Raw genomic sequence first — 19942 nt, forward strand, 5'->3', positions numbered from 1 at the left:
TCAGTAGAAGGCAGCTTCATGTGTTCAAGAGAGGCAAGGCTGCAGGCCACAGTGCCAGCAAGAGGGGGCATTTGCATTGGTCTCTCTCTCTCTTTTCCAGTATGGTGTGAGCTATCAGTGTCTTTTGCGGCAAAACCAAGTGCTGCTCACCGCCCTGGAGGAGCTGCAGTCGCGGTGTGCCGGCCTGAAGAAGGAGAACAGCCTGCTGGTGAGCCGAAAGAAATAGACTAATAGGCCAAGTCCGTAGAAAGCAGGACCAGATGTTGAAGGACATGAGGGATGGGTACAGGGCCGGGGACTGAAAGAACGTAGGGCAGGGGTAGAGGCAGATGACACGCTGGTATGCAGGAGGTCCCAGGTCCAATCCCTGCCCTTTCCAGTTAAAGGATCTCAAACAGCATGTCCTGGGAAAGGTTTTCCTCTGCCCAAGACACTGCAGAGCCACCTGCCAGTCAGAGGAGACTGTACGGAGACCAGAGTTCTGTTTCAGCAGACGGCCGCTTGATATGTGCTCTGTTATAGCTGCTTCTGTTGATATGTCCTGGTTCCACCTCAAGGATGAATACGACTTGCAGGGATTTCCAGGGGAATCGCCAAGGCGCGTCCAAGGGGTTTGGATGGGTTTTCAGGCGTCCGATTTTCCTAGAATCATAGGATCATAGAGTTGGAAGGGGCCACCCAGGCCATCTAGTCCAACTCCCTGCTTATTGCAGGATCAGCCTAGAGCAGCGGTTCCCAAACTGTGCTCCACAGAGCACTTGGTGCTCTGCAAAACATCTCCTAGTGCTCCGTGAAGAGATTGGAAAGGAAAATACTACCGTCATTCGGTTTACTATATAGGTGCTAGGTGAAAATTAGTGCTCCGTGACGAATTTCTCTCCTGAAAAGTGCTCCGTGACTCAGCGTGTTTGGGAACCGCTGGCCTAGAGCCTCCCTGACAAGTGTTTGTCCAGCCTCTGCTGAAAGACTGCCGGTGAGGGGGAGCTCACCACCTCCCGAGGTAGCTGATTCCACTGTCGAACAACTCTTGTCCCTAATCGCCATCGATTGTCCTTCCGCTGACTCCGCCAAGCTCCTCTGGGCCCCGAGGGGGAAGGCGGCTGCCGCCTCTCCACCCAGCCTGGCCGGTCCGCATGATGACCCCGAGGCACAGCCGGACTCCTAAGCAAAGGACATGCTGGAGAGGTTGTGCAGCCCACCAATGTTTCCCCCCTCTCTCCCCCACCCTTCCTCAAGAGAGCCAGCATGGTGTAGTGGTTAAGAGCGGTGCTTTGGAGCGGTGGACTCTGATCTGGAGAACCGAGTTTGAGTCCCCACTCCTTCACATGAGTGGCGGGCTCTGATCTGGAGAACTGGGTTTGTTTCCCCACTCCTACAAATGAAGCCTACTGGGTGACCTTGGGCCAGTCACCATTCTCTTAGAACTCCTCTCAGCCTCACTGACCTCACAAGGTGCCTGTTGTGGGGAGAGGAAGAGTACGTGATTGTAAGGCACTTTGAGACTCCTTAAGGTTGAGAAAAAAGGATATAAAAACCTACTCTTCTTCCTTCTTAAGAGAACTTCCCAAAAGACAGATAAAAATTGATCCTGAACATAAACTAAACAAAAAAGGGGTGGGAACTTACTGATTCGCTGCCACTTGAAGACCCGGCTGTCCTCGGAGCTCATCATCGCAATGATGCTGCAGGAAGACAAAGAACATTCAGGAATGAACACGGGAAATGGTGAACATGCCCAGATTGTAGCATACTGGTTAGAGTGACTAATCTGGTGAACTGGATTTGTTTCCCTGCTCCTACACACGAAGCCAGCTGGGTGACCTTGGGCTAGTCACACCTCTCTCAGCCCCACCTACCTCACAGGGTGTCTGTTGTGTGGGGGGGAACGGTGATTGTAAGCCGGTTTGAGTCTCCCTTAAGTGGTAGAGAAAGTCGGCATATAAAAAACCCAACTCTTCTTCTTCTTCTCAAGCGCAAGAGTTGCTTCCCAGAGACACAGGAGAAGGTGAAGCACCTGAAGAGGAAAAACGCTGAGCTGGCCGTCATAGCCAAGCGCCTAGAGGAGAGAGCCAGGAAGCTGCAGGAGGCGAACCTGAGAGTTGTAAGTATGGTAGGAGCTTGGCCCTGCCCCTCTTCCCCCAGCGCTGCAGGGACCTTCGAATGTGGCATAGCGAATAGAAGTCTTAATGTTTCAAAGGGGCCATGGCTCAGTGGTAGAGCATCTGCTTTGGATGCAAAAGGTCCCAGGTTCAATCCCCGGCATCTCCAATTAGGATTCGATTGTGGGTGATGTGAAAGACAGCCTCTGCCCATCATGTTGACCATGGCAGACCAAGTGTCTGACACCATATAAGCCAACTTCATGTGTTCTTGTATATGAGTAAAATGAATAATTGGAAAGCCCAAAGCATCTCTGTATGATCCACCACTCTGACCTGGCTTCCCTTAAATCAGCCATTATTGGGAATGGGTGAAGCTGTTCTGTCTCTAGCATGGGGTGTGTTTGGATCGCTGAGATACAGAAGCAATGACTTCCCTTCAGAGGCGGATGACCATCGTATCTAAAATGTGATATATTTAGAATCATAGAATTATAGAATCATAGAATCATAGAGTTGGAAGGGACCACCAGGGTCATTAGTCCAACCCCCTGCACAATGCAGGAAATTCACAACTACCTCTCCCCCACACACACACACCCCTAGTGACCAGAAGATGGCCAAGATGCTCTCCCTCTCATCATCTGCCTAAGGTCACAGAATCTGCATTGCTGACAGATGGCCATCTAACCTCTTCTTAAAAACCTCCATGGAAGGAGCGCTCACCACCTCTTGAGGAAGACTGTCCCACTGAGGAACCGCTCTGTTCGAAAATTCTTCCTAATGTCTAGACGGAAACTCTTTTGATTTAATTTCAACCCGTTGGTTCTGGTACAGCCTTCTTGGGCAACAGAAAACAACTCAGCACCATCCTCTATATGACAGCCCTTCAAGTACCTGAAGAGGGTTATCATATCCCCTCTCAGTCTTCTCCTCTTCAGGCTAAACATACCCAGCTTCTTCAACCTTTCCTCATAGGACTTGGTCTCCAGACCCCTCACCATCTTTGTTGCCCTCCTCTGGACACGTTCCAGCTTGTCTACATCTTTCTTAAATTTATTCTGTATCTATATATATTTCTTATACTAAACAATAATACCTTAAAAACACATTTTTAATATTATCCATATTGAACTCCTCTTAACTCATTCTGTTTTTGCATAATATTTCCTAAATCTTCTAAATCAATTTTTAAAAAAACTGCGTGCCAAAAGGAATCAGTGAAATAAAAAGAACCTCTTTGGTTTTGTGAGCCTTAAGTCGCAGTGCACGCAAAACTAAAGAGGACCGAAACAGGAATCTTTGGAAAACAAAATCCGCCTCCTCTCCTCCGTTGTTCTTTTCCCGGTGCAGGTAAACGCGCCAGTAGCTGTGAAGGGCTCCTGTGCTGGGCTTTGCAAGAAAGCGCTGGCCCGCCAGCGTGCGACAGACCTGAGAGAGCAAGCCAGCGTGCTCCTGGCCAAAGAGAAGCAGATCTGCGTTCTCCAGCAGGAATGCCAAGAGCTGCAAGCGAAAGTCATGACCCGAAAGGTGAGCCCTCGCCTCCGAAATCTCTGGGGCCCAAATGGTTGACGAGGCAGCTGATCGGTGGCTGGCTTCCACCACAGCAAGGTGGGGCCGATTGCCAAAGCCAAAGAATTAGAATAAAGTTCCCTGGACTTGGAAAGCTAGCAGCTCAGGTAATAGGCTATAGCTATCCTGGTGTGTTAGGGAGCCAGTGTGGTGTAGTGGTTAAGAGCGGTGGTTTGGAGCGGTCAAGTCTGACCTGGAGAACTGGGTTTGATTCCCCATTCCTCCACATGAGCGGTGGAGGCTACTCTGGTGAACTGGATTTGTTTCCCCACCCCTACACACGAAGCCAGCTGGGTGACCTTGGGCAAGTTACAGCTCTGTTAGAGCTCTCTCAGCCCCACCTACCTCACAGGGTGTCTGTTGTGGGGAGGGGAAGAGAAGGAGATTGTAAGCCGGTTTGAGTCTCCCTTAAATGGTAGAGAAAGTTGGCATATAAAAACCAACTCTTCTTCTTCTCCGTGGAGGGACTGAGGGGGTGGTTGTATGGGCAAGCTTTCAAATCTCAAGCAAGGTCCTAAACCATACAAAAATGGGTCATCGCTGATAGAAGGCTAGTAGAAATGCTAGCAAAGTTAGTGCCTGGTGAGGGCATACAGACTTCATCAGTGTTGATATTCGTATCCTCCTTTTTGCTTCCGTCCAGGACGGCCCCCCTTGCCTCCCTCTCCCAGACTTCCACCATCTGCTCCGGGAGTCTCAGAAGGAGGTGTTGCGCCTGCAGAGACAGATTGCGCTGAAGAATTTCAAGGCCTCTCTGAGTTCCGGGAGCCGAGGGCCAGGTGATGTTTCCTCGGCCGCCAAGACAGGGTTACCTGGGACAACCGGGCCCTCTTTCCCCGGTGGCTGTTCTCCTTCCAGCCAGCCGCCAGCAGGAGAAGAGTCGTCCTCGGCAGTGGAAGCAACTTGCCAGGTAAATAGCCAGGGCGCGGCTGCTTCAGCAACCTTCCGATCGACGACCGAGCGAATAAATGAATCGTGTTCCTTGTGGGCTGCTAGGCTCGCCAACTCCAGGTTGGGAAAGTCCTGGAGATTTGGGGGTGGGGCCTGGGGAGGGGAGGGTTTGGGGAGGGACAGCAGTGGGATATAATGCTGTAGAGACCACCCTCGAAAGCAGCCATTTCCTCCAGGGGGATTGATCTCTGTATGGAGATCAGGGGACGTTCTGGGAGATCTCCAGGCTCCAACTGGAGGTTGGCAACTGTATGGGCTGGGAGGAAGAAAGGGATGCACCAATCCAGTCTGTGAAGGGGGGGAATTGTGTTTTTAATAGCAGAAGAGTGTTCACTACTGCGGTTTCCACCACCTCCAGCTTCATGGGATGGAGCTTTCCTTTGATGTGCACGTACACCTAAGCTTGAGATGCTGTGTAAAAAAACACAACAACTAATCAATTGTTAGTAGGAACACCAGTCATACTTTTTCAACACAAGCAGTTCCTGTGCAGAACATCGTGGGGTAGCCTGTGTGGTGTAGTGGTTAAGAGCGGAGGTTTGGAGCGGTGGAGTCTGATCTGGGTTTGATTCCCCGCTCCTCCACATGAGCGGCGGAGGCTCATCTGGTGAGCTGGATTTGTTTCCCTGCTCCTACAAACGAAGCCAGCTGGGTGACCTTGGGCTAGTCACACTCTCTCAGCCCCATCTACCTCACAGGGTGTCTGTTGTGGGGAGGGGAAGGTGATTGTAAGCCAGTTTGAGTCCACCTTAAGTGGTGGAGAAAGTCGGCATATAAAAACCACCTCTTCTTAAGAGTGGTGGTTTGGAGTGGTGGATTCTGATCTGGAGAATTGGGTTTTGATTCCCCACTCCTCCACATGAGCTAATCTGGTGAACCGGGTTGGTTTCCCCACTCCTCCACGTGAAGCCAGCTGGGCGACCTTGGGCTAGTCACGGCTCTCTTAGAACTCTCTCGGCCCCACCTACCTCACAGGGTGTCTGCTGTGGAGAGGGGAAGGGGAGGCGATTGTAAGCCAGTTTGGTTCTCTCTTAAGTGGTAGAGAAAGTTGGCATACAAAAACCAACTCTTCTTCTTCACCTTGAAGAGGCCTTACAGATGTTGAGAACACTAACCTGGGCACCACCATGGATTTCTTCCTTCCTTTTCTGCATCGAGCTGCTGCTCCTTTGGGTTTCCTGCTGGCCATTCCCAGGCCGGGGGAGCCCCTTTGCACTTGGCCGCAGGATCCTGGGAAGCCAGGGAGGCCCCACCGTCTGTAGAGGGTTTGCGTCCTCCCCCGCCCCCCGCCTTTTGTGTATATCCGTTCCCCCTCCTGGGCAGCGCCTAATGGTTCAGCCCTGCAAATCCGCCCGGTTGGGACCTTGCCAGATCAGAGCTGTCCGTGGTGCTGAAAAAGGTAGGCACTCTGCCGGGGCCAGGATCTCCTGCAGGCCGCGGCACGGGGGGGGGGGATGGGAAGGGGGGGAGGCATAAGGTGGAAGGAGTGGGGGGCAGGAAGCTGCAGCCCCCCTATACTGACTTCCTCGGGGTGGGTGGGGGCAGTTTTGCTTGGAGGGGCCCCTGGGAGGAGACACCGCGTCAGGTTTTGCCCTAGGTGGAAACGCCTTGGCTTTAGTGGACTCCGAGCATGTGCAGATTGCTTTTCTCCCTGCGCTCCCCAAACTAGAGGGTTGTGAGCCAGAGAGACCCCAGGTAGGCCTGAGCCGTGCCACCTGTTTGGAGGGAGGGGTGTGAAAAGGTGGGCTGACGGGTTCCCTTTGGGCCTCACCCCACAGAGCACAGCAAACCTCTCTGGCTCTTGAGTTGTCGCTGGCTCGGAAAGGCATAAAAAGTTTTAGCTTCCATCCCTCCCAGAGTCGAGGCCCGCTTCTTCTTGCAGAGATAGCCACCGGCTGCTGGCTTTCCGCGATGGCAGGTGAAAAACCCGGCTAATTTGAGAGGACGCTTGGGGACAGGGGATTATCACTTGTTCCCTCTGTCCTCTCTGGCAGTTTTGCTGACGCTGTTTTATTTTTAATTTTTATTGTGCTCATACTGCTAGGGTGCCCTGTGGCCTCCGAAAGGACAAAGAGACAGGATGTAAATATTTATGGTGAATGTATTTCTCGGACACAAAAGCTGGGGCTGCAGCTTCTCTGGAAGGCACACATTTGAACAGTTCCCTTCCTCTTGCCCTTTCTAAACATGTTTTCTTGAAAATAAATCCCATGGATTGCAATGGGGGTTTATTTCCAGGTAAATATATTTAGGCTTACTTACATTCTTTCCACCTGTAATGTGCTTAGAGGCACTTCTGTTTTAGAGGGTTTTTTACCTGATCCAAGATGTGTGCTGAATTCTGACTTTCAGAGTCAGTTCTGGGGCTGAGATCTGGGGAACACTTTGTTTATAAATTCCTAGACTGCCTGAGGCCTCTTGCACTGGAAAGACATCAGTGCATAACTCAATGCATAATTCAAATGTTTTTTACAGTGAGAGTTGTTCAGCAGCGGAATCAACTGCTTAGAAAGGTGGTGAGCTCCCCCTCACTGGCAGTCTTCAAGCAGTGGCTGGACAAAGATTTGTCAGGGATGCTCGAGGCTGATCCTGCATTGAGCAGGGGGTTGGACTAGATGGCCTCTATGGCCCCTTCCGATTCGATGATTCTGTGAAACCGTGCCTGCGTGTCTGCTGGGCTCTTGGAATTTTGAAGGAAGGGGCAGTCTTTGGGCCACCAAACAGACAGCCCCAGTTGCCCTGCTGCTCTCTGAAACTCAGCTGTGATTTCTCTCTTAGGGTTTCCTAGAGGCCCCTGGTTGGCTACTGTGTGAACAGACTGCTGGACTTGATGGACCTTGGTCTGATCCAGCAGGGCCTTTCTTATGTTCTCTCCTTTCCAGACAGGCCCAGGAGCGCACTCATGTGATGGAGAGGAAACCCTCCCTCTCAAGAAGGTGATCGCTGCATCCCCTGAGATCAAACAACAGATCCAGCAGTTGGTAAGCTTTTTTTCTTTTTTTTAAAGATGCATTTCTTTTTAAGTTGCACAGCCGGGGCGTTTATCTGCAAAACAAGACGTTATTCAAGCAGGCTAGGTTCGGAGAGGCTGTAGGGAAGAACCATGGCTCAGTGGGAGAGCATGTGCTTCGACTGCAGGATGACTTTCCCTTGGCAGAGCGCATGCTTTAATTGCAGGATGATTCCCCTTGGCCTCTCTGGTTAAAGGATCTCCAGTAGTAGGTGCCGGGGAAGCCTTTGTAGGCTTGTAGACCTAGGGAAGTTCCTGTTAAACGGAGTAGACCATATTGGTCTGGACTGACCAATGGTCGGACTCTGCACAAGGCAACATCATATATTCATGTGCAATGCTCTTTTCACAGTCTGATTGATCATTCCTTGCATGCCATATCGCCATCCGGTTAATTGTGCATTGCGGTCTTTGTTCAAAAGCAGAGGTTCCTCCCAGCAGTAGAATGCAGATTTGCACGCTGGGTGTCTATTGTTTATCTGCCTTTGGCTTAATTTTGCATCCTCCTGGGCACTCAGCCCTCCTCCCCTCTCCCACGCACTTTCTGTTTTCCCAGGTCTGCCAGTAATGTTCTCAACCCCATTGCCTTTTTTTGTTATATTGACCTGCAGCAATTAATATAGGGGATTTGGGGAGCTGAAATTTTTATGTCATCTCTTGCGTTAGGCACGTTGGCTGGCTGGGACGGGGAGGGGCAATCGCGCTTTCCCAGAGATGAAACAGTCCAGTTGTGATTCTGGGAAAGACAGAGAAATGGAAATTCTACTATGAAGATCAGGTTTTTTTTAATTTTAAGATGTCTGCCTCACCCCCTGCAGTTTTATAGAGCCCTTGTGTGTGTGTGTAAAGTGCCATCATAAGAACATAAGAACATAAGAAAGGCCCTGCTGGATCAGACCAAGGCCCATCAAGTCCAGCAGTCTGTTCACACAGTGGCCAACTAGGTGCCTTTAGGAAGCCACAACAAGACGAGTGCAGGAGCACCATCCTGCCTGTGTTCCACTGCACCCAAAATAATAGGCATGCTCCTCTGATACTAGAGAGAATAGTATGCAGCATGACCAGTATCCATTCTAACTAATAACCATGAATACCCCTCTCCTCCATGAATATGTCCACTCCCCTCTTAAAGCCCTCCAAGCTGGGAGCCATCACCACACCTTGGGGCAGGGAGTTCCACAATTTAACTATGCGTTGTGTGAAAAAATATTTCCATCAAGTCGCAGCTGACTTATGGCGACCCCTTTTGGGATTTTAATGGCAAGAGACTAACAGAGGTGGTTTTGCCAGTGCCTTCCTTTGCACAGAGGTCTCCCATCCAGATACTAACTAGGGCTGACCCTGCTTAGCTTCTGAGATCTGACAAGATCAGGCTAGCCTGGGCCATCCAGGTCAGGGCTTAGAGCCCTTAGGGCACCAAAATAAGAATAGCAAAATCAATATAAACATATCAATATCTGAATTTTGTTTGGGAAAATGAATTGCTTAATACACTAACTTATCATCAAAGAACACTGATAAGCTCTTCCAATATTAAAGTTTATGGAACGTTAGGCTATGTTCATAATGTTCTGGGATGATAAGGCCACTGAAGGAACTTCTCCTTATGTTTTCTATGAGCTACCCTGAGCCATATTTGTGCAGTGTTTATATCCTAAGGAATTATAGAATCTGCGTTATCATGAATCACTCTGCTTCTTAAAATAGCAGGAATAGCTATGGGATATAGTTGTTTATGATGACAGTTAATAGTATCTTCTCTCTCCATTTATATGGCGAGTTAAGCGAAACACATGGCTTGTGTGATAACAGTTTAGTGAGTCGGCACTTTTCATTTATATTCCGCCTGACTCACTGAATTGCGAATCAGGATATTTTTTTATTTACAGCCCATGTGTCTTGCTGATCGTTGTTAGATGTGCATTGTGTATTACTCAAAGAGGTCTGTATTTTGCATACGTTTTATATTAATTAAAAATATCAGTGTCCATTTAAAAACACATGTGCACAAATAACAAATCAGCAGCACAAAAACAGAAAAGTCTCTTGCCCCGCATTCAATGCTACGAGTCAGCTTGTCTGCTCACGGCTCCCCCTCTCCTGCAAAGGGCGGGGTTTGGGGGACCTCAGCTGAGGAGAACGTCATGCAGCCCACCTGCAAAGCAGCCATTTGCTCCAGGGAAACTGATCTCTGTCATCTGGAGATCAGCTGAAATTGGGGGAATCTCCAGGCCCCACCTGGAGGTTGGCAGCCCCAGGTTGTGAGGAAAGGTTCTGGCAATCTAGAAAGGCTGGGATTAATTTCTGGAAAGGCAGAGACCCGGGGGGGGTGTTAAATAGGTCGTGGATAATGGCAGAGCCGGTCTTGTGACTACCATACACTCCCCTGTTCTTTTTTCGGTAGGAGTCTGAGCTGAGAAAGAAGCGGAAACAGTGTGAAAACCTTGAACATGAAGTGAGGAAGAAACACAAAAGATACGCAGAGCTTGTGAGTAATCCCGGCTCAACGTTCCTGCGGGGCACCCAGGATCCCTCGCACCCACCTTCTCAGACCCTCTTGTAGACGCAGAGCAGTTGGGTCTTAGAGCCAAAAACAGAGGGAGTCTCCCTCTTCGTCTGTTTTATTGATTGTTACCACTTGGACTTGTTTATAACGTATATTATGTTGTTTCAAGTGGTTGCTGGCATATTTTATGGAGAGCGCAGCTACAAAATAATTTAAATACCAGCGATCTTCCGATGTGACTGCCAAAGTATTCCTATCGCCTGACAATACCAAAGCTCAGAAGAGCTTTTACTTTGGCAAGAATGAATGCCCTTCCTTTGGCGGTTTTGGAGGGCAGATATTTTAAAAGTGTCATGCTCAAATAGAACATGTAGATGCTCACATGACAAAGTTGAAACTATCGAACATATGAGCATGGAGGGTCCTGTATTTAATGACCAGAGGACCAGTTTAATTACTCCTTTGTTTAAAAATATGGAAATGTCCAACGAGGCATCTGGCAGTACGAAGGCCCAGGTGACGTGGCTACTATCAGATACAAATGATTCAGTTATTGTGTTTGTGGCAAAATTTATAGGGGCAATAATTAAATACCAAAAGAATAACATTAAGTAAGGCATTTTTTATTCCTTTATTTTCTGCTCAAGGCTATAGCTGTATAAGCAGAGATGGATAGATGGATGGAGGATGGATGGATGGATGATAGATAGATGATAGACAGACAGACAGAGTTGGAAGGGACCACCAGGGTCATCTATTCCAAACCCCTGCACAATGCAGGAAATTCACAACTACCTCCCTCACACACCCCCAGTGACAGACAGACAGACAGATAGATAGACGGATGGACGGATGGACAGATAGATAGATAGAATCCCAACAGTCAAGTAGGAAAGGGAAGTCTCCTTCCCCTCAGCACCTCTGCAGGTGTAAAGTGGAAATCAGCTGTGCAGGATTCTCCAGCCTAATTCTGTGTTCAAAATAAGGGCCAGTTCATGCATCGCATTTCGTGAGGTGTCCATATGACGCTGCAAGCAGGAGTCTTTGGCCCCTTAACCACTAACAAGATTATATCCCAGCACAAGCTTTTGTGGACAAGAGCCCATGCCGACAAATGCATGGTTAGGCTAGTGAGGATTCGTTCATAGCACTGGACATCGTGGCTGCAATCCATGAAAGCTTTAGGCAGTAATATGCATGTAGGTACCATCAAGTCACAGCCGACTTCTGGCGGCCCCAGCCAGGGGCTTTCAAGGCAAGCGAGAAGCAGAGGTGGCTTGCCACTGCCTTCCTCTGCAGAGCCTTCCTTGATGGTCTCCCATCCAATACTGACTCTGCTCAGCTTCCAAGATCTGATGAGACGGGGCTACGCCATACCATTCCACACCCTTATGTTGTGATACAATCTTGTTAGTCTTTAAGGCATGCCGCCCGACTCCTGCTTGTTTTCTCTGCAAAGGATTTAACCCCTCTGGAATTATTACGGAACTGGGTCAATCTGAAAGTGTTTCGGGGTGCAGTCGAGCCCCGACACCCTCGCTCGCCACTCCCGCAAACACCCCGCCCCTTGGGTCAAAGGAGGGTGCTTTTTCTTGCTCCCCCCCCCCCCAGAAATGTTCCTGGTGCTTTCTCCCCCCACCCTACTCCCGGCAGGAAATTCAGCTGCAGGAAGTGCGGAGCGACAATGCCCAGCTGTCTGAGGAGAACGCCGTTCTTCATAGGCAAGTGGAGTGGACCGAGAAGGTAATCAGCGGTTTTTCGTATCCTCCTCCCCCCCACATCCATCATCAAATCATGAAATAAGCTGTGTAAACCCTACCCTGGAAAAGAAAGTGCGACTGTAAGCCACATTTCAGCGGAGAAAAGATGGATTTCTAAACCAGGCCTGGGGATTTGGAATGCCCATTTACAGAATGCCCAGGGTATAAGAAGAAGAAGAGTTGGTTTTCATATGCCAACTTTCTCTACCGCTTAAGGAAGAATCAAACTGGCTTACAATTGCCTTCAGCTTCACAGTGCTAACTGTGGGTTGGCAAAGTCCTGGTGATTTGGGGGTGAAGCCTGGGGAAGGTGGGGTTTGGGGATGGGAGGGACCTCAATTGGACATAATGCAATAAACGCCATCCTCCTGAGAGCCCGTGTGGTGTAGTGGTTAGGAGCGGTGGTTAGGAGCGGTGGATTCTGATCTGGAGAACCGAGTTTGATTCCCCACTCCTCCACATGAGCGGCGGAGGCTAATCTGGGTTTTTTCCCCCGCTCCTCCACAGGAGCCAGCTAGGTGACCTTGGGCTAGTCACACTCTCAGCCCCACCCACCTTACAGGGAGTCTGTTGTGGGGAGGGGAAGGGAAGGTGATTGTAAGCCAGTTTGAATCTCCCTTAAGTGGTAGAGAAAGTCGGCATATAAAAACCAACTCTCCTTCTTCTTCTTCCTCCAAAGCAACTATTTTGTCCAGGGGAACTAATCTGTGCTGTCTGGAGATCACCTGTAATTTTGGGAGATCCTCAGTCCCTGAAACAACTACATTTGAGGGAGAAGGGGGGTTGTGGGGTCCGAGTGGCAAGGGAGGTAATTTTGACAACGGAATTTGGGAGCAAGAGGAGAGGTCTGGGATGTAAGGAGGACAGGCCAGAGATAACGGAGACTGCAGAAGTCAAGGCAGGGCCCACCAGTTGACATTGAGCCCTTCACAAACTGCTGGCTTGGTCTACCTCACAGGGTTGTTGAAAAGAGCAAGAGTCCAGTAGCAACTTAAAGATGAACACAATTTCTGGCAGGGTATGAGCTTTCGTGAGCCGCCGCTCACTTCTTCAGATACAGCTAGAATGTGATTCCATCTACCTTTAAGTAGAGGATACTTAAGGAGAGATGGAATCACATTCTAGCTGTATCTGAAGAAGTGAGCGGCGGCTCAGGAAAGCTCATACCCTGCCAGAAATTTTGTTAGTCTTTAAGTTGCTACTGGACTCTTGCTCTTTTCTACTGCTAGTGACAGACTAACACGGCTACCCATCGTGATCTATCACAGGGATGTTGTGAGAGAATTGAGAAGGGGAGAATGATGTTCTAAGCTGTTCTGAGTCCCACCAGGGGAGAAAAGTGGGAGATAAATAAATGAACGAATACAGACGATGGGCTTCTCTTCTTGGGCAGATCGAGTCTGAAAATGCTGACTTGAGGCTGCGGGTGGCCGTGGTGACGGAGGAACGGGATTCAGCTCTTCAGAAATCTCAGGATCTCCAAAACAGGCTGGAGAGTCTTGGGCAGGCGTTGAAGGTGAGTAGGATCTTGAGCAGCTGCTGAGGTGGGGCAGGGGCGTGGATTGTGGCTGGATTTGGCAATTGTTGCACAACTCCAGTTGTAATAGCCTTTGGTCTTTTATGCATGGCTTGTCTCCCTTGCCGTCACCCTTCCGACGACTTCGGGTCTTTGTTGTGATTATGCATGCCTTTTCCGACCATCAGAAGTCGCCTCACTCTGCCCCGCACTTTGCCCGCATTTTCAGAGACCTGTTTTATCTCGAATTTGAAAACGCGGGTCAAACGCGGGGAAAAGTAAGGGGGAGAGTGAGGCCGACCTCTGATGGTGGGAAACGGCGTGCATAATCGAAACAAAGACCTGAAGTCTTTGGAGGGGTGACGGCGAGAGAGACAGCTATGTATAAAAGACCTTTCACACCTGCTTTATGCCACTCAGGTCTCTCTCCTTTCAGCTGGGGAACAGCCTCTCTACATAACAATATGTATGCAATGCACAATAAGTCAGATCTGCATTGTGAAAACAACACTCCGACGTTTGCAAGCAACAGTGTGCTCCTATGCATGTTTACTCAGAAGTAAATGCCACTGTGTGCAATGGGTTCCCTTCCCAGGCAGATCTGGGTAAGATTGCATTCCAAAGATGTGATGCTGGCATATGAGAAGAAAGTAGTATCCATGCAATGAGAGATTTTATATGTCCTTAATGACTCACACTAAAGATTTTATAAAGAGCTGGAAATATTTGAGTGTGGTATCGCTTCATACGTATTTCTTTTGTCCCTTTGGTCTCCTCTCGTAAAGAGGCTTACACATTTCTGTACAGTTTCAAAAACCTGCGAAACCTGTTTCGCCGAGGGGAGGGGCTGTGGCTCAGTGGTAGAGCATCTGCTTGGCAAGCAGAAAGTCCTAGGTTCAATCCCTGGCATTGCCGGCTAAAAGGATCTGTCTTTAGATGATGTGGAAGACCTCCACCTGAGACCCTGAAGAGCTGCTGCCAGCCAGAGCAGACAATACTGATATTGATGGACCAATGGTCCGATTCAGTATAAGGCAGCTTCATATGTTCAAAGGAGACTGCAGGATAAAGGAAATATGCATGTGTTTGTGTGGGTTTATAGCCCGTAGGAAGCAAAACCACGCTCTGATCACTTTTGTTTCTTTTCAAAACAGTGGCGTGTCAACCCAGCCTTTCTATAACAAGTTGGTCTCTTTCCTCACTGTCCAAAAGCATGATTCCTCCAATGGAATCATCCCACAGACCATACCAGTCTCCACATTGCAGGGACCAGGTGAGCACCCTTCTTTGGGTGCCCTGACCCTCACCTCTAGGAAGGGGGAGCCCAGACTTCCTGGGAGCAAATCCCCACGGCATGGTTGGGTGTGTGACTTCTCCATTTCCCCAGCACATGAGAGATGTCGCAGAACGGAGGCAGCAGCTGGAGCTGGAGCATGAGAAGGCCCTGCAGAACTTGCAGAAGAAGCAGGATGAAGTCCGACAACTCCAGCAGGTGAGAAAAACCTGCCACAGGACTCCCTTGTGTTCAGTTTTGGGCACCACAATTTTAAAAGGATGTAGAAAAGCTGGAACGTGTCCAGAGAAGGGCAACAAATATGGTGAGGGGTCTGGAGACCAAGTCCTGTGAGGAAAGGGTGAAGGAGCTGGGTATGTTTAGCCTGAAGAGGAGAAGACTGAGAGAGGATATGATAACCATCTTCAAGTACTTGAAGGGCTATCATATAGAGGATGGTGCTGAGTTGTTTTCTGTTGCCCCAGAAGGTCGGACCAGAACCAATGGGTTGAAATTAAATCAAAAGAGTTTCCGTCTAGACATTAGGAAGAATTTTCTAACAGAGCGGTTCCTCAGTGGAACAGGCTTCCTCGGGAGGTGGTGAGTGCTCCTTCCCTGGAGGTTTTTAAGCAGAGGCTAGAGGATCATCTGTCAGCAATGCCTTAGGCAGATGATGAGAAGGAGGGCATCTTGGCCATCTTCTGGGCATGGAGTAGGGGTCACTGGGGGTGTGGGAGGGAGAGGTAGTTGTGGATTTCCTGCACTGTGCAGGGGGTTGGACTAGATGACCCCAGTGGTCCCTTCCATTTCTATGATTCTAAGAGAAAATGGCCGCTTTGGAAGGTGGACTCTATAGCATTGTACCCCTTTGAAGTCCCTCCCCTCCCCAAACCCCTCCCTCCTCAGGCTCCACCCTCAAAATCTCCAGGTATTTCCCAGCCCACAGCTGGCACCCCTACCTACCACCTTCTGCCAGGTTGGTGGCTATCATTAAGGTTGCTTTCTTTCACAGGTTGGGAGGTTTAAAAGGTGAAGGAGTGCCTGTTTCAGATAGTGTTTAGCACACAACCGTTGTGTCACACTGAGCATTGAGCAGGAGCAGCCAGATCCCAACTTTGTTTTCTCTCGCACTCAGGCCCAGGCTGAAGCTCGGAAGGAGCACGAAGGAGCCGTGCAGCTGTTGGAGGTGAGAAGAGAAGAGAAGAAGAAAGAGGGCACTCAGCCATCAAACGGGGCTCAAAGGGTGTTAAATCCCTCCTCTTCCTTGAACTTGTGATGTTGAAATGCGCAGGGCTCATATTTCTAGGCAGATCCATGTTCTGGGGTGGGGACTTATGAATGGAGTCTGCCGTGCCAGCTCTGAAGGCATTTTGCCTACCGTGGAATCGGGACCATAGCCACAGGTAGTTTGAGAGCTTCTTTGTCTCCCAAGGAATTGTTGGCTTTCGCTGAAGTTAAGTCTCTAGTCCCTTTTACATATGAGGACATAAGGAGACAACTGCATGTTGTCTTCTACCTCGTTGGCCCATAATTCTGATTCTACTTTCCAACGTTCTGGCCAGAACAGCACTGGGGTGATCACGACTGAAACAATAAAACAATACCAACAAGTTTTGGAGACCAAGCCAATACGGGAGACCAAACCCTATGAGGAAAGGCTGAGGGAGTTGGGAGGAGGAGGTTGAGGGGGGACACGATTGCTCTCTTGAACTATTTGAAGGGCTGTCACTTAGAGGAGGGCAAGGAGCTGTTCCTGTTGGCAGCACAGGATAGGACTCGCAATAATGGGTTTAAATTGCGGGAGGCAAGGTACCGGCTGGATATTAGGGGACTTTTTTTTACAGTAAGAGTTGTTCAACAGTGGAATTGGCTACCTAGGGAGGTGGTGAGCTCCCCCTCGCTGGCAGTCTTTAAGCAGAGGCTGGACAAGCACTTGTCAGGGATGCTCTAGGCTGATCCTGCATTAAGCAGGGGGTTGGACTAGATGGCCTATATGGCCCCTTTCAGCTCTATGATTCTATAAAGTACATAAAAACAAGTGAAGCCCATAAAAGGGCAATAAAAACATGCAAAGGGCATAAAAGCAACATAAAAGAGCCCTCAGGCTCAGAGAAGACCATAAAACAGCTTCCAGACGTTAAAAACAAAGCCCTTAGATAAATTCTTGGGTGATAAGAAATGTTTTGGCCTGGTGCCTAAAGGAAAGTGAGGTAGGCACCAAACCTGCCTCAAAGGGGGGCATTCCAAAGGTGATCTGGTATTTCTAGATTTGGGACAGGGAGAGCCGAGCTGCTCAGAGTCAAACCAGATGAAATATTGTAAGAGCAACAACAGCCTGTGTGGTTTTGTCCCTGGTGAATGGCAACTGAGGAACAGGAAGGGGATCGGGGCAATATTATATTATTATAGTACTGGAAATCAGAAAGCCAGGATGGTGTCATGGTTAAGGATTTAGGGGTAAAGAAAACGCTGCTTTGTGGTTGACAATCTTTCTCTGCTTGGTTTTCACTGTTTCCGGACAGAGTTCCTTGGATTGCATGCAGGTATTGCTGATTTTACCCTGCGGTGAACTTTTCCTTTCTTCCTTTCACCCAAATCCTGCCTGTAGGGCTGGCCAGCGAGGGGTTTGGAACAGAGAAATGTCACATTCTCAGAAATGTTGAAGGGAGGGGGCAGGAAATAAAGTACAGCAAGGGCTTCTTGCATTCTTGTTTTCTCAGTTCCAGAGTTGACAGGGGGTGTCAGTCCCGCAGAAGAAGAGCAAGCTTTGGAGACAGACAGGTCTCTTCTTCAAGGGGAATGTTAAAAAAAAAAATCTAGGCATATAGGCACCTCTTCCCTGGCAACAAACAGAGATGGATTACTGCTACACAATCTTGTTTTAATTGTTAAATCTCTTTTTGAGCATTTGGGAAAGCGGTATAAAAACATTCTCAACAAAGATTTTTAGGCCTGAATGTCCACTAATATCTGAAACCCAGAGTGCCCCAGTATTTACCACATTGTCTGGATTTAGAAATAATAATATATAAAACTATCAGATTTTGCACTGATTTCTTTTAAAAGCCTCATGGCTGTAGAGAAATCGATATGCAGTTACGGGATCAGATGAATTAAGAGGGTAAGAAGAGCCACACAAAATCTTTTGTTTAAAATATTGTCGAAGGCTTTCACGGTCAGAGTTCATTGGTTCTTGTAGGTTATCCGGGCTGTGTGACCGTGGTCGTGATATTTTCTTTCCTGACGTTTCGCCAGCAGCTGTGGCAGGCATCTTCAGAGGAGTAACACTGAAGGACACTGTCCTTCAATGTTACTCCTCTGAAGTGGCCTGCCACAGACCACGGTCACACAGCCCGGATAACCTACAAGAATCTTTTGTTTAAATCCGTCATTTTATGACATGCAGATTGGCTGGCTGGCTTGAGCTGCCTATACTGCTTTATCATACATTCCTTGCCTTGGCCGGGCAGTTCTGGCCTGGGGCGTCTTGCTTGCTCTTGCTCTGTGCGGCATGTGCAAATGAAGCTGGCGTCTGTTCCTTCGGTAGGGTGACTGAAATGTTACATGAATGTGACCACGCGTGGAAGGACTTATGTCATGATAGTGGCAGTCAGTTCTCCCTTTCTCTTTCCCATTATGTGACTTTAGTAGTTTGTGTGCAGTGTGTATCTGTACTCTGTTGAACATTAAAACCTCACAAAATATACACTCGCTTTTCTGAAAAGTGTTTTTGTTCTGTCACTGGTTTTATGGGCAACCATTACCCGGCTTTTCCCATCCAGGGTGTCTGTCCTCGCACTCTTCTTTCCACCTTTATTCAGGCTTGCAAAATTTCAGTCAGCTCATGTGCACATGTGACAGTTTAGTCTTCCAAAGAGATCTCTTTACAACTTGAATAGAGGCATCTTCTAAAGTGGTCTCTCCCTGGCCACCCCTTCAATTTTAATGATGTCCCACTGCACCCTTCTTGGGCTTGGTGGATTTTGTCCCTGGTGGGGCATGCCTCTCTTTTGCTGATCCCTATTATGTGTCCTTTAAATAGGATGCAACGTGTAAATCACGTGACTCATGAGAGCCAATGGAATATACCGCCGAGAATGTTAAACTAAGGGAAAACCTGGGTTCATATCCCCACTTGGCAAAGAAGCTCATGGTGTTGGGGAAGTGACTCGCTCGGCCTAGCCTACCTCACAGGGTTGTAAAGTGGAAGAGGGGTGAATGATCTGTGTTGCCCTGAGATTCTTGGAAGAAAGGAAGGAGAACGAGGGGATAACAGACACAAGGGAAGCAATAAATGAATGAAACGTGAGGGTTCCTAACGGTGTTGCGTGCGATCTCTGTACATCACCTTGGGCAGCTGTGAATTTGGACTAGATGACCTTCAGATTCCTCTTCCAGATGTGTGATCCATGACCCGCCTTTCCATGTTGCTCATTTCCTTCTGCTGTCCTCTGCCCGACTCCTCAGGCCCGCGTGAGAGAGCTGGAGGATCAATGCCGTAGCCACACAGAACAGTTTAACTTCCTCTCTCAAGAGCTCCGGCGTTTCCACCTGCAAACTGGGAAAAGCGGTCTTCGGTCGTCCTCTCCCTTGGTGGCATCTGAGGTCCCCCTCACTGCCTGCCCAACGTCTCCACAGCTCCTGGATGGCCGCAAGGAGAGAGGTGAGAGAACACAGGTGTAGTGTCACCAGTGCCCGGCAATACAAACCACAGACCATGTTGACAGCACGCACTATCCATCCTGCCCACCCCTACCCCTTTTTTTCTTTTTTTCCAGATCAGATTCTGAAATCAAATCAGAAACCATTTTCTGTCTCTGTGCTTGTTCCCACACTCTGCATCCAAACCCTGCCCCAACCCCTGGCACAATCTGTCATTGGTTGAAGCTGTCAGTAGGCAATGACATTAGCGCCTTCTTCCTTAGGAATCATAAAGTTGGAAGGGACCACCGGGGTCATCTAGTCCAACCCCTTGAACTATGTAAAGTACCCTCAAGACATCAAGACTTATGGCGACCCTGTAGGATTGGGTACCTAAGGTTGGGTGGAAAAGATAAAATAATAATAGAGACATGTTTTATTTTAAGGCACTATGTGTGCGTAAAGTGCCATCAAGTTGCAGCCGACTTCTGGCGACCCCTTTCGGGGTTTTCATGGCAAGAGACTAACAGAGGTGGTTTGCCCTTGCCTTCCTCTGCCCAGCAACCCTGGTATTCCTTGGTGGTCTCCCATCCAAATACTAACCAGGGCTGACC

At 48.9% G+C, this 19942-nt stretch overlaps 1 protein-coding gene across 1 annotated transcript in view; it reads left to right on the top strand.

Annotated features, from left to right (window-relative positions):
* Positions 1 to 19942, top strand: part of TSPOAP1 (TSPO associated protein 1) — a 64229-nt gene that overhangs the window by 10351 nt on the left and 33936 nt on the right. The window contains exons 2-13 of the mRNA XM_056864970.1: positions 101 to 208; positions 1973 to 2101; positions 3453 to 3629; positions 4315 to 4581; positions 7505 to 7603; positions 10037 to 10120; positions 11792 to 11881; positions 13292 to 13414; positions 14802 to 14906; positions 15823 to 15873; positions 17210 to 17230; positions 19155 to 19350. Coding sequence (XP_056720948.1) covers positions 101 to 208; positions 1973 to 2101; positions 3453 to 3629; positions 4315 to 4581; positions 7505 to 7603; positions 10037 to 10120; positions 11792 to 11881; positions 13292 to 13414; positions 14802 to 14906; positions 15823 to 15873; positions 17210 to 17230; positions 19155 to 19350 — 1450 coding nt within the window. The remainder of the gene's footprint in view (positions 1 to 100; positions 209 to 1972; positions 2102 to 3452; positions 3630 to 4314; positions 4582 to 7504; positions 7604 to 10036; positions 10121 to 11791; positions 11882 to 13291; positions 13415 to 14801; positions 14907 to 15822; positions 15874 to 17209; positions 17231 to 19154; positions 19351 to 19942) is intronic.

The sequence above is a fragment of the Euleptes europaea genome, chromosome 19, assembly GCF_029931775.1.
Source record: "Euleptes europaea isolate rEulEur1 chromosome 19, rEulEur1.hap1, whole genome shotgun sequence".
Classification (NCBI taxonomy): domain Eukaryota; kingdom Metazoa; phylum Chordata; class Lepidosauria; order Squamata; family Sphaerodactylidae; genus Euleptes; species Euleptes europaea.